We start from the raw sequence: 15010 nt of genomic DNA, 5'->3' as shown, positions 1-15010 counted from the left end.
CTAAAACAGATTTCGGTGACTACGAACGCTACACGCTACTGGGCGTCGTCCGTAAGCTCTTATAGTTTATTACTATAAGAGCTTAATAATAACATAGTCTCAAACAATTAAATTTAGACAAAACACTCTACACCACCTTTCAAAAGGCTGCCATTTTGAATACGTGTAGAACTGTCCGAAAATTCCTGGAAATAGACGTAAATGACAAAACACCTATTACGTAAATTAAAAGGTTCACAATATCTACACAAAAACACGCAATCAAACGCGCTCACGCGCATACAGGCACGCACGAACACATACACACACACACTGCACTTACTTGGTTTTGGCTAGTAAGTACGCAAACCGTAAAAACCCAGCAAAAAAAACGAAGAAAACAAAACATACTAATAATAATAATATCTCAGCTTTTATAATGATAATATTAATTCACACAGCGCCATCTATCCGAACACGAATTGGTCACGACGAGCCAACTGACCTAACCTCATCGCCAGCGTAAAGCGCATTTAGCGCAGACGTGCACTATAGCAGACAATAAACATAACACACATACAGAGAGACAGTCTTTGTAATATGTAGAAGACACTCACTCAACGTATTCCTCGACGTCCAGCATGTATATGTCTTTGTAGCATTCGTACTGCCGCATATACGCCTGGAGTGGTATGATAGCCTTGCGGTACGCCGTCAGCAGCCTCTCGCGGTACTCCACCACGTTGGGCTCCATCAGACCTTGAAAATTGAAATGAAATACCGGATTACCTTTTTGCCATTCTGAGGAAATTATGTAACATACTCATGGTAGAAGTTCAGTTTACCCGTGATCATGGTGGTTGAAACACTGCCGAAATATCGGGAACTCAGCAAATAAATATAAAACGTGGTAAGATCCCGTGATTTTTACTAATTATATGCTCATGGTAGAGTTTTGGAGTGTTCTTTGGAGGAAGCCTTTACCCAAAGTGGGGTTCTTGCTGACTAAATAAATATACATATTAATAACAAATAATTTAATAATAATTAATACCTATAGTTAAATAAAAATAAACCTGAATAATTATAAACAATAATTAATTATGAATAAACAAATAGAGATAAATATATATTTCTAATTTACTAACACCATAACTTTGTAATAAATAAGAAATAAAAAGACTTTTTTATTTTATTTATTTATTACTTCACGTGTAGTAAAAGCACTGAATAATTTAGATTTTCTCTAAAAAAAGAATATAATGGTGCATGATACCTCTATTTCTATGATCTCACTGATACAGGTCATCCGCACCACACATAGGGGAGTGAAAATTAGGGCTTTGGAGATATACTTTTACCTTAGCCGAACGTTGATTACCTATAGATGTGAGGAATAATTCTTTATCGAAGACCAGGCCAGTCATGATCATGGGATGCACCTGCGGTATGAAGTGGCACCGGTACAGCATCTCCCGGAACAGCCGTTGGATCACCACCTGAACATTTACTAAATTATCCCAAAACCAAGTTTTACATTATTAGGCACATATCTCTAATAAAGAATTATGGAGTAATAATAATAATCTCAGGACAATTCACACAGCGCCATCCAGACACAAGTTAAGCTAGCTAAAGCTTGTGTTATAGATACTAGACAACTGAGACAAATACATATATATATATTTTTTTCATAAATACATACGTATTATATATTGAAAATCAGCGCTGCAGTGACACGATTTATTAATTGTCTATTGACGTATGTATATGTATATAATATATATGGGTTCTGATAACAGAAGCTCTTCTTATATTTAGACTAGCCGGCGCTATACAAAATGTCAAGATAAGAAAAATCTATAGAAAAAATAGTTACTCAAAATTGACATGCATAAGCGGCTAAAAATTAAATTAAACTCATACATCTGAAATATCACTATGGACCTCGAATTGCTGCGGATCGGTGGTGTAGTAAGGCCCATCAGTGGACATCATCAGGTGGAAGATTAGATCGTGGGCGTGGGAGAGCGGAAGGGCGAGTTGAAGAGGTCCGTGGGGTCCCACGCGTAATCCTCCCCGTACGAGTACGTACACGTGTCACGGTGTCATTTAGACATTTTATTTATTATTCCATACGGATACACCAGCGGAAAATAGCTACATTACCATAAATTTAGTCGTGTTAAGACCCCAATTAACTATATTAATAATATCATATATAACTTTAATTCTTCTCGACTGTAGCCAGCTAATAGAACAGTAGCGTAAAAAATTGTAATACAAAACTGATATGCATAAACAACTAAAACTGAAATTAAAACACTAACTCACCTAACATAATTTAACAATGATCATCTGATTTAACATTCTAACCTCGAATTGCTGCGGATCGGTGGTGTAGTAAGGCCCATCAGTGGACATCATCAAGTGGAAGTAGAAGAGCGTGGGCGTGGGAGAGCGGAAGGGCGAGTTGATGAGGTCCGTGGGGTCCCACTCGTAGTCCTCCCCGCACGAGTACGTACACAGGCACGGTGTCTCGCACAGGGATACGAACATCGCCATCGACTGCTCGATGCTGTATCGTAACGCGTACTGCAATTATAGAATAATAAAGTTTTATAATTATTATTATTAATACAATTATTATTCGTATTATATTTCTTATTATATAATATAATACTAGCTATTAACCGCGACTTCATCCGCGTGGAATTAAAGTATGAAAAATATATGTTAATCTATTATCAGACCTACCGTTTCGGAAGAGTTTGGTAATAAACAATGAGTCATATATAATAAAGTCGAGTACGACACGAGTACTTTATATATGTATATTAGATTTATATTATACTATAAATTTTTTTATATATCAATATTATATCTCATTCATATCAGTGCACCGCTAAAAATCTTTGACTGCACCACTCATGGTCGACTAGTAGATAACGCCCCCAAGGCGTTAAGTCTGCACTACATCCATTTTATTTACGTACATCAAAGTTATATTAGTTATATAAATAAAATTATGTTTTTCTGACCTACGACCAGAGGTAGTAGACTCCACCAGCCACTTGGTGAAACAATATTAAGAAGCAGATGGACCAGAACAACCTTACTACTCAGACAACCCAGAACAGAGGTCTCTGGCGCAAATGTACCGGGAGACCCGACCCCAGATAAATTGGGAACATGGGTTGGAGAGAGACAATTTTCTGATTAAATAGATTAATAGATTCAATATAAGAAGCTAGAATTGCCTCCTTTTATACAAGTCAATTAAATTAACCACGCCGTCTTAATCATTATCTAAATACTTTTAAAATGACATATAACCCTTCTGTGTAACTTTAAAACTTTAAAGGGAAAAATAATTTGAATAAATTTAAAAATATAAAACGCTTGTCTACAAGGCAAGATAAAAATGTACATTATGAATACTGCCATTTTTCTATTTAACCGACGATATGTCACAAATGCTTTATGTATCTATTTTGCGTTTAAAAATTGTAGTATTTTAGACTATCGTTATCTTAAAATTCCTAACTAAGGCTAAGTTACATAGACTTATGTATGACATATTAGCATTATGGTGTACCAACCTGCATTCGAAACCTGACCAGCTGCATAAATCGACACAACTTGCTGATTCCATAGAACTCCCATTTCTTCTCATATATGTTGTACCACCTGACAAAAGGCATAATAATTATACATATATATGTATATATATATATATACTAGTTGACTCCGCAAACATTGTTTTGTTTAAATCAAAATCGCATTGGTAGAAGGGTGAACATTTAGGGTTGTATATATTTTTTAATGCTGAATTATGGGGGGAAACGGATTGTTAGTAATGTAGACTGTTGCTAGCAATGTACCATGTCAGATTGACCTCCACGCGGTTCCCCATAGAAACGATGGGCTAACTGACCTGACCTTATGCTCATCTTACCATCCTCCACTGGTGCACCCCAGCGTAAACCGTTAGCGCAGGCGAATGCACAATTCAATTACCATCCTTAAAAAAATGCCGAATAATAAAAAAATTAAAATAAAAGAAATTGTAAAGAATTTTTTTTAAATATTTAGGTATGGACACTTAGACATATGAAAAATAGATAGTAGCCGATTCTCGGAACTACTGCATATAAAATTTCATAACAATCGGTCAAGCCGTTTCGGAGGAGTATGGTAACTAACATTGTGACACGAAAATTTTATATAAAAATATATAAGAGATATATATATATCTCTTATATATTTTTATATAAAATATCAATAAAATCTTAATTCACCCTTTTCCAACATCTCTGAACGACATCCTGACAGCGTGTGCGGTGTTATTCAGCCAAGTTATATTCAAGTACTTCAACATCTGTTTAGGAAAATATATAATTACAAACAGTAACATTTATATTTTTAACTCATTTACTTGTAAAGTGAATCTATATTGACCGGTTATATATATATATATATATACTAGCTGTCCCGGCAAACGTTGTTTTGCCTTAAAATAAAAAAAAAAATTAGGGGTGGACTACCCCTAACATTTAGGGGGATAAAAAATAGATGTTGGCCGATTCTCAGACCTAATCAATACGCTCACAAAATTTCATGAGAATCGGTCAAGCGGAGGAGTATGGGAACGAAAACTGTGACACGAGAATTTTATATATAAGATATACATAATAGATATTCAAAGCAGTTTTTTTTATTATTAATAGGTTTACGCTTGATGTTACCTTATCTGATAGCAGTTGATAATGAGAATTTCGACCACTCAAATTCAGTCTCAAATATTCAGTGAAACCTGACTACCTCTACTGGAAGCGTTATGACTTTCTCTATTAGTTTCATTTCCTTATCATACATAAGAAAATGAAATGGATTGATGTAAAATGGACTCCAAAAGATAATATAAAAACTTTTTTTTATGTTTCCATATTTTTGGTTATTTTTATTTATTTCTCTAATTCGAGCTTTTGATGGCCTATATTATAAATATCTTACAGACTAACAGACACATGAAAGATATTAAATTTAATATAAAAATATAATATATTATATTTTTTTGATGACGGTAATCTGCCACGGTTATAGTAAAAATACATACCATAGAGGTGCAGTGTTGCTGCGCGGCGTCGAATTCAGCTAAACTAATGTTTCTGCCATAGTTAGTAGTGAAAAACAACATTGACTCCACCTGCAAACATATACAATTCAATATAATAAACATTCAGTATCTTTTCAAGTAACAAAATAACGACGACCTCGGTGGTATAGCGGTCTAGCACACCGCTTTACGTCCGATGGTCGCGGGTTCGATTCCTCGCACGTCACAAACATTTGTATGACTGTTTGTATCGGTGATGCGTATGTAAACCTCTTAAGAAAATGTATTTGTGTTTCCTTCTATAGAAAAGATAATCGTTTGTTTTTGATATTCTGACATCGAGTATTAAATGAGCTACAAAATAAGTCGGACGTTTTAATTCATATATAACAATCGGTCTGGGTGTTTTCTATGTATAATATGTATGTAAGTATTTACGAAAACAAAAATATGTATTTGTATCAGTTATCTAGTACCCATAACACAAGCTTTAGATAGCTTAACTTGGGTCTAGATGGCGCTGTGTAAATTGTCCTGAGATTATTATTATTATTAAGATTATTATATTATAAATCAGATATATTTATCAGAGCAGACCAGTTTCCACAAGCAATATCCATTTACAAGTATAATGGATGAGTCAGCTATTAATATATTTTAGGGACCTCAATGTCCCATTCCACCATGCCACTACTTTGTATGGATATTTAAGAGAGCATGACTGACTGATGACACTCGATCACGTCACAACGATTCCTACTTATTAGTAGGAATCGTAATATAATATACATTACTAACAATCCACCTATAGTAATATATTATATTACTATAGGTGGATTGTTAGTAATGTATATTATATTCTGTGGAAATATGGACTGATAACCCTAATGCTAGCAATGTACCAGGATATTGACCTCCTCGCAGTTTCCTCTAGAAACCATCGTGATTCTTCATCGTGATAGGATGATCGCGAGACCTGACCTCATGCTCATCCTATCATCCTCCTCAGGAGCCCCGCCAAAAACTAAAATACTATCCTGATCATTATCCACCGTGCGTTATTTTAGTAACTTTTTGCCACGAACAATCACATTGTAGACCTTTCAGCAATAGTACAATGTATTTCCGAACCGATACAATATTGAAACTTTCAAGAAAAGAGCTTATTCCCACTTAAAAGGCCGGCAAAGCACGGTGGTAATAACTTAAATCAGGTGAGCCCCAAGCCCGTTTAATCCCTATACTATAAAAGAACAGCGTTCGTGGAGACAGGCCCACCATTCCATTTATTATTTAGTTTATTATTATTATTCCATTACCATCTATTAACAAATCTTTTAGTGCAAACGGTTGCAAATTTAAATCACTTTTTACATCGTATCTCTTACAAACTCACCTTAAGACACTCCTCAACAACTAAGTGGATACAGGAGACTGCCTCCATAAGCACATATAATGAGTACCACTGGTTATGCTTGAGACGTCCCGGAAAATCCTCCATTACGCATTGGTGACGTCCTGGAATGGAAAAATAATATGGGTCATTTTTTTTATTTAATAATATATAATATATATTTGCCAGCATATAACACAGGCTTTACAGTATGCGAGTGAGACAGAGTTTGTGATGTAAACAAAAGCAAAACTTGCCATAATCCGGTACAGGAGGCACGTAATCCTTGGTTGGCACGTCGATGAAGTTATACAGATGCTTAAACTTCTGTATTGTGTTTATTATCTTCATTTTACCCTCCACTTTCTTGTACAATAGCTCTGCCTATATGATACACATTAATATTTGTTTTTGTAATTCACATGAAATATATACGGTGATTACATCTAAAATTTAGTTTAAAATGATTGCTTTTGACTGTCTTATGGAAGATAATGGAATGGTACACACGTCTGCGCTAACGGTTTACGCTGGCGGGGCACCAGTGGATGATAAGAGGAGCATGGGTACTGTCAGTTAGCCCATCATGGTAAATTAATGGTTTCCAGGTACATTGCTAGCAATGGGGTTATTACTCCACAAAACTAACAATCCAGATAAAATATCCTATATGAATGATTGATTTTTTATTTGATTTGATTTGATTATTCATCCAGCAGCATAAAAAATCCCTTACCTCGAGTATGAGCATTTGTAGATGAGTCTCATCAAGCTCAATAGCCTGCTTGTGTATCCGGACCATAGCTAACACCTCGGGCATAAAATGTCGCGGCATGATTGGCAGACCGTCCAGCAGAAGACAGTCAAGGTACAGGTGAAACCTGCAGGTTTCTTTGAATGAAATTGGAACAAAGAACTTGATGACCCATCTGCTGGTAAACGATAACTTTCGCCTATATATAATAATAATAATCTCAGGACAATTCAAACAGCGCCTAGTCCCAAGATAAGCTACATAAAGCTTGTGTTATGGGTACTAGATAACTGATGAATACATAATTTTTTTATCGAAAATACATACATTATACATATATAGAAAACAATCATACTCATGAATACAAATGTTTGTGCCGTGCTGGGAATCGAACCCGCGACTATCGGAATAAGGCGGTATGCTAAAACGCTATCCACCGAGGCCGTCAATATATGAACAGCGCTACGCATATAACGTTATCATGTGATATCCGGATACCACTTATGCACTGTCATTCCAGAAGACTAAAAAGTCATGCCTCATATCTTATTCATCATATACTCTCTCTCTCTCATACACACACACACACACACATGTGATCACAATCATTGATAGTACATGAATTGTGCGACTGTGTGTGTATGTACATTCGCACACATTCCTGTACTATCAAATACATATTCACTTGTTTTCGCTATATATCACTAATATTACAAATATGTCATATCTTACAAAGCACAAATTTTAATTTTGATAATCTCTTTCAGTCGCCACGTTGCTTGGCGCCAGGTGAGACAGACCCACACAAACTATATTGCAAAGTGTACCTCGGTTACGGAACATCTGTGCATAGTCAAGGAGACTGCTTCCTGGATAAGGAAAGAAAAATATCTTACCTTAAGTTATTCTCAACTTCTCTCCGCAAATCGATAGCGAACTTGACACGTTGAGCGAATGTTTCTGGATCATCCGCTTTGAACATTAGACGAATACGAGGGATTCTGGAAACAATATATGTAATGTAATAATAATAAAATCAGGACTATATATATATATCACATCGTCATCTAAACACAAGTTAAGCTAGCTAAAACTTGTGTTATGGGTACTAGACAATTGATACAAATACATAGATACTTTTATACGTAAATACATACATATTAAACATAGAAAACACCCAAACCGATACAAACAATCATACTCATGAATACAAATGTTTGTGCTAGGAATCGAACCCGAGACCATCGAAAGTAAGGCGGTGTACTACACCACTAGACCACAGAGGCTGTCATAATATGGCACATATATAGCTGGCAGAGAACGCTAAGAGCATTAAGCCCGTTAGTTATAATAATACTAATAATTACCCTCGACAATTCCAACAGCGCCATCTAGTCCCAAGCAGAGTGCCTGTGTTTTGTGTGTATATTGTATTATATGTTAGGAATGAGGATAATATTTTAAGAAAGGTGTTACATATGAATGTGGATGGTTATAAGGGCAGAGGAAGGCCGAAAAAGAGATGGATGGACTGTGTGAAAGATGATATGTTAAGAAAGGAAGTAAATAACGCAATGACTGCGAACAGGGATGAATGGAAGCGAAAAACATATTACGACGACTCCAAATAAATGGGATAAGGAAGAAGCAGATGTTGATGATGATGATGTTGTATTATGTGTTATGGACACTAGACAATTCATAGATATATAGTGCTTAGGTAACTTTTTTAAATACAGAATATACCGAAATCCCAGACCAATAAAAACAATCAGGCGTGTGAATTGTCCTGGGATATTATTAATAAATCTATATAGTAATTAGACAGACAAATAAATTGTATATTCACAAATTACAAACACAGCATAATTGAGGTATAGAATATATAAAAGAATTACTTGTATCGTCGTTTTGTGCCATCAAGCGCCATCACCTCCCATCGTTCTGTTTGTTTGTCATAGCTGAACGCAGATACATTTGTCCACTGAAATATTATTTATTTATTCATTTACTAACAACTGGCCCCGGCTTCGCACGGCTGTACATGTATTATATATATAAACCTTCCTCTTGAATCACTCTATCTACTAAAAAAACCGCTTCAAAATCCGTTCCGTAGTTTTAACGATTTAAGCATACATAAGGACAGACAGCGACAGCGACTTTATTTTATACTATGTAATAATGATGATGATTTCAATGTTACAATATTCGCCAGAGAACTAATGTCACGGACATAGCTCTTACGTAGTGCTATGTCAGTGACACACTCTACTGACATAGTGGGCTGGTCATATATATCGCAGAACCGATGGTCGCTAGAGTAGAGCATTTTAGAGTGAAGACCGAGTATTGGCAAACGCAGTGTAGGACGCCCCGCAGCTAGATGGAGCGACGATATACATAGGGTTGCAGATTGTAGCTGGAAGAGAAGGGCTGAAGATCGTGCCCAGTGGTATGCCTTGGGAGAGGCCTACGTTCAGCAGTGAACTGCAGTGGGCTGATGATGATGCCAATATTAGAGTTTTCAAAGTAGTAGTAAAAAGAAGAGAGTGGTAATCGTGGTTTATATACATGAACAGCATCATGAACTTCACGATATCATATCACATGACATTCCTCATACAATATGATTTTTTAAATATTTTTATTTACTCTTATTTAGTTACTCAACCAGTTGGTTGTGTCTTTTTTATTATGATATATAGTTGGTAGTTTGTATTCATCTTAAAAATGTAAAGTTACAACTAAATTATTTAAAAGAGTAACACACAAGTTTCTTGCTCATTCTTCTTGTGATGTCCCCTCCCAAGAAGCTTTTCCGAATGAGCGGTAGATTAAAAAAAATACAAATGATTGTTCAAAAGTGCTTCAATAAAAATTTATTAAATAAAAAAAGTTCTATTCTAAGTCGATTTTGAATGTCTACTTTAATACATCTTATAAACCGACTTTTAAAAAAAACATCTGTCTAGTTTCTCGCCAGTTCTTCTCAATTGAATCTATATACTGAACTGGACGGTAGGGGAAAAATAATAATACAAAAAACTTTACATTCATAACCTGCCAAAATGTCCTACATGAATAAATTATTTTTGATTTGAATAACTAAAACTACTAAATACTAAGGTTGCTCTATGCTACCTCATATAGATTGTTCAGCATCTGCAAAGTGTCTCCAGTAGATTTGGCTTTTCCATCCTCTTTCGGTATAAAAGCGAGTCCTGGACAGGGGTAGTGCTCTCCTTCAATCATACCCAATGATAGCCATTCCTCTGGTATGCTGAAATAACCCATTAAGATAATAATTTTACCTACATCTTTTTCTTTCGGGCTACTCTAATGCTGTTGGCTGCAGTGAGCCTTTACAGCTTCACTGGACGATAGAGAGCGAGTGCAGATGGCACTCCAAATCTACGGAAGGACTTATGGAGCGGTTGACGGTCAACTCCAACCTGACGGATAGGACTTTAGTCTTTAGTCTGGCACCGTTCGTTCGAGGAGTTCGAACCTCGTTGTCGTCGTAATTTCAATCCCCATTTGAATTGGACGGGGGATCGATCGAAGGCACCTAATAAGGTATTGATAATGAATTGTTATTACCTAAGGATTAGACAAAATGAATAAAAGGTAGTAAGTAATATGTTAAGATATAACCATTCCTTTTGGAATATTACTTTACTATTTGGATATAATGGCCGATAAGGATCAGTGGAAGAGTATTACATATTGTGCTGGCCCCAAATAATGGGATAAAGGATGTTACAATGATGTTACAATTACGGTTTTTTTTAATAATTCAATCTAATTTTTTTTATTTATAATATCTCAAGACAATTCTAACAATGCCATCTAGTACCAGGCTAAGCAAAGCTTTTGTTATGGGAACTAGACAACTGATATAAATACATAGATACATTTTTTTTTAATACATACTTATTAGGTATAAAACTCATCGACTGATACAATCACACTTATAAATACACATGCTTGTACCGTGTAAAGAATTAAACCTGCGACCATCAGAAATAAGGTGGTGTGCTAACTACTAGATCACTGAGGATGTCAGATTATCTATCTATTTATTTATTAATTATGAAATCCTGTGGCCCTATTACCAGCAATGTATTATATTAGGTCAACAAACACACTCTACAACATGATTCATTCCTAGTGAACTCATCACAATGAACTGCCTGCCATACAAATATATTTCACTGTTACCGACCGGCAATCGAAATCAGTATTGTCAAATATCTCCAAATCAAGTTTTGGAAATGGACTATATAAACCATAATACTCTTGATTGGTAAATTTAAACACAGCGGGGGGCAGCAACCAGAATGGTTGTATTCCCAACTCCCGGAGCATTTTCTGAAACAATAGAGACTAGATTTTCATACTGCACTAGTGCCTATAATTTAATATTCAATCAGACATATGAAAAAAGCAAATATATTTGTTTTTCTAAAAACACTTCGAGAAGAAGTAAGACATCACAAGAGCATATAGAGATTGTATATGGGTGTATACTAATATCCTTGCAACAGCACTATGTGAGCCAAAGAATTAGAGAAGGCTTAAAAGACCTCAGGCATAGAATTCTATTCACTGAAATGAAAAGAAGAGTAATATAAAATGAAACAGTTTCTTCACTGGAGATACAGTTCTCTCACATCAAAAGATACCCACAACGAATCTGCTAAGTTCTTGGTGAGCTTATTGCAATATACAGATAAAAAATTAAAAATATATTCTTCATGTAATATAATAATAATAATAAGTCTTTATTTACTGTTAACTTTACAAATTTATACATGTGTTTAGACAGTAACTGTGGTTCTGTTAGTAGTCCATTTTTATTATTTCCGTTTTTTTTCCCATCTAAATCGGAATGTCAACAGTCTGTCATGATGCAACATAGGCTTCCTTCATGTAAGTCAGGAAATTCCACATATTCACACTGTGTGATTCACATCATCCTTTTTAATATGCACTGCCAAATAGTGGAACACATTTTCAGCTTTTGTGTTCCTGGAGAAATACAACCCCGGATTCTTCAAGTCTATGGTGTATAGATTTCTTCTGGGTAAGTGCGCTATAGCCTAGGTCTTGCCATTATTTACCATCAGATGTGGTAAGATCAAGCAGAAACCCATTTATGATTAAAAAAAATACAAAATATGTCAATGCAACTATGAGAAATGCAAAATTAATTGTAGCTAATGGCCCTCTATCTAAATGGATAAGCAACTCTGGGAGTCAAGGTATCAACAATATGTTGAATTATAGGGTAGGCCCTATTAGTATTACCTTTATATTGGCAGCAAGAAATTTTCTCCTGAGACGTTCGATTTTAACCAGACGAGGCAACTCTTTTGGCAACACTATACTCAGAAATTGTAGTTTAGGTACAAATGTCTCAAATGGGAATTGCTGAAATGATAAGTAAGTGCATATTATAATATAATAAAAAAAAATATATTAATTTAAATAATCCAATTATTTAAATTAATATATATTTTTTTTTTACTAACCTTTAAATGTATATAATATTTTGGTTTGTGAATCGATTATAATGAAACAAACACGAAATCTTAAGAGAACCTTACTAAAAATATACTAGATACTAGTAATAAACACATTCTATTTATAATTAGTTAATCCCATTCTGAGATTCAAGTGCCCAATGTAAATATTTTTTTATGACCTAGGTGTCACAGTACCAATGAGAATGCATATTTGAATTGATTTTTTTTAATAAAAATATACAAAATTTAATATTTACAAAATGAAACTTTACATAAATATGCTAAAGAAAAGGCGACCTTATTCCTCAAACCAATCTCTTACAGAAAAATAATATTTACTGTAAAGGTATGACTGCTCTACGATTTTATTTAGTATAATTAAATTTGAGTAGAAACTACTTACAATACTTTCATCTTCCCGATACGTAGTCCAACGACCGGGAGGCAGGAGAATTTTCGGTCTTTGTGGTTTTGGCAAGGAAACAACAGTTGGCGCTAATTTGTCAGTCTTCGCCTATAATCAAATATTTTGTTTGAATAATAACTACATTTATATTTTTTATATTTTGTTTGTTAACATATAATAAATATTACTATATATATATATTTTTTTATAAAAACGAGACAAGTCGTGTTGCAATTTGGAGTTTGGGATTTGGACCGGCAAAATGTAACTTGTCAAAAATTCAAAATTACCGCCAAACCTATTAGTATGTAATATTATATTATCTGTGCTATTAGTATCCGCTGTCATTGTCATGGAAGCCCTGAGTAAGTAATCACTGTAGCCAGTAGTGAAGAACATTTTACAACGTGGCTATACTGAAACCGTGGCAACTACTTAAATTTAGTCATATAAAGATTTTTCTCAATCGTAATAAATATATTTAATACTCAATCGTCTTAATACAATAAAACAAAACGAAATCACGTTCTCAAGTTAATAACGCTACTGAATAACAGTCGTAAAAATAGTTCTTAAGGTTGCATTTTGCATTACCTGTAAAATTAGTTTCATGCGTTTTTTTGCGCATATTTCCCTAGATGGGTCTTCTTTAGTCATATCAGCAACTAATTCCGAATAATATCCCCTTTTAGGAACAGCATCTCTTGATATATTATCATAAATCACGTCTTGTTGTTTTATTTTTTTTCTCTTACTGTACATATTCGTTACAATTAGAAGTAAACTTTACAATAAAACCAATTTATTTGAAATAATATCTTTCTAAATTACTAAGCAGTTATTGTACTTTGAAGAATTGTTTATATTTTGATATCAATTGACATATAATTAAAACAGAGTGACATTACATTAGTTTAGTGAATTTATGCCAGTTAGTGAGTAATTATGATCGCTAATTTTGAATTTATTAATTTAGAATTCAAAAATTTAACAGCTTCCTTTGTGTCTTAATTTGTGTTTACTTGTTTGTTGTCTATATAAATATGTATATCTAATCATTCAAATTCAACTAGGGGTGGTGGTTCTTTTTGAAAAAGATAAACTTTTTAAGTTAGTAAAGTTAGTAAATCAAGCCCTAAATTTTTTTATTTAGTAATAACAATTTCTTGCATAAAAAAATCTATTTGTATAAATTATTGTTTACACAGAGTAAGTACAACGTTTTCATTAAATTATGTTGCGTATAGCTGTATAGACTTAGTCGTTTGCCTTTCCCAGTAACGCGAACAATCGACAAATAAATTGGCTACGGTTGACATGGTCGTTCAGTAAAATGATGATTCATTGTAGAAATGTATTCTATAGTTTGATATACTGGAATAGGAAACTAAAAATACCTGTGTACATTAAATAAATGTAAATGTAATTAACTAATATAATTAGTACAGTGTTGAAAAATAACATGTTTCTATCTTGGTTCAATTACTTTAGTTTGCTCCTTTTGCATGGTTGACTATTCTGTATATGATGTGGTGCACTTATTAATTTGTCTATTAAATCGTAAACTAGGTAGCTTTTTCTTTAGGATATAGTTATTTTTTGTTATGTGTCGAGTGGTATGATTCAGTCATGCACACTTAAATTAAATGTACAGTCTGTGGTCATTGGGTTACCTAAAAAATATACTTAAAAATATACTGGCTCACATATTATACTCAATATGATCGCGTGCTTCTTATAGAGAGATCTCTTCTGAAAACTATGACTGATTTATTTTGTTACTTAAGTAACTTTTCCATTGTCTATCTAACTATTTGGTTGTTTGTCT

At 34.1% G+C, this 15010-nt stretch overlaps 1 protein-coding gene across 1 annotated transcript in view; it reads right to left on the bottom strand.

Annotated features, from left to right (window-relative positions):
• The window catches only part of LOC131853989 (dynein axonemal heavy chain 1-like), a 73056-nt gene extending 59112 nt beyond the window's left edge, over positions 1–13944 (bottom strand). The window contains exons 1-16 of the mRNA XM_059205107.1: positions 13777–13944; positions 13180–13290; positions 12559–12681; positions 11474–11619; positions 10390–10528; positions 9144–9229; positions 8142–8246; positions 7228–7372; positions 6749–6875; positions 6495–6616; positions 5099–5188; positions 4281–4360; positions 3582–3669; positions 2356–2574; positions 1361–1478; positions 597–738 (exon numbers count right to left, since the gene is read on the bottom strand). Of these exons, the coding sequence (XP_059061090.1) occupies positions 597–738; positions 1361–1478; positions 2356–2574; positions 3582–3669; positions 4281–4360; positions 5099–5188; positions 6495–6616; positions 6749–6875; positions 7228–7372; positions 8142–8246; positions 9144–9229; positions 10390–10528; positions 11474–11619; positions 12559–12681; positions 13180–13290; positions 13777–13944 (2009 nt within the window). The remainder of the gene's footprint in view (positions 1–596; positions 739–1360; positions 1479–2355; positions 2575–3581; positions 3670–4280; positions 4361–5098; positions 5189–6494; positions 6617–6748; positions 6876–7227; positions 7373–8141; positions 8247–9143; positions 9230–10389; positions 10529–11473; positions 11620–12558; positions 12682–13179; positions 13291–13776) is intronic.
• Between the last annotated feature and the right edge of the window lie 1066 nt (positions 13945–15010).

The sequence above is a fragment of the Achroia grisella genome, unplaced genomic scaffold (genome assembly GCF_030625045.1).
Source record: "Achroia grisella isolate CSIRO2021 unplaced genomic scaffold, CSIRO_AGI_Agris_v1 utg918, whole genome shotgun sequence".
Taxonomy (NCBI): Eukaryota; Metazoa; Arthropoda; class Insecta; order Lepidoptera; family Pyralidae; genus Achroia; species Achroia grisella.
Note: the sequence above shows the minus strand (reverse complement) of the source record. Positions and strands in the feature narration are given on the sequence as shown.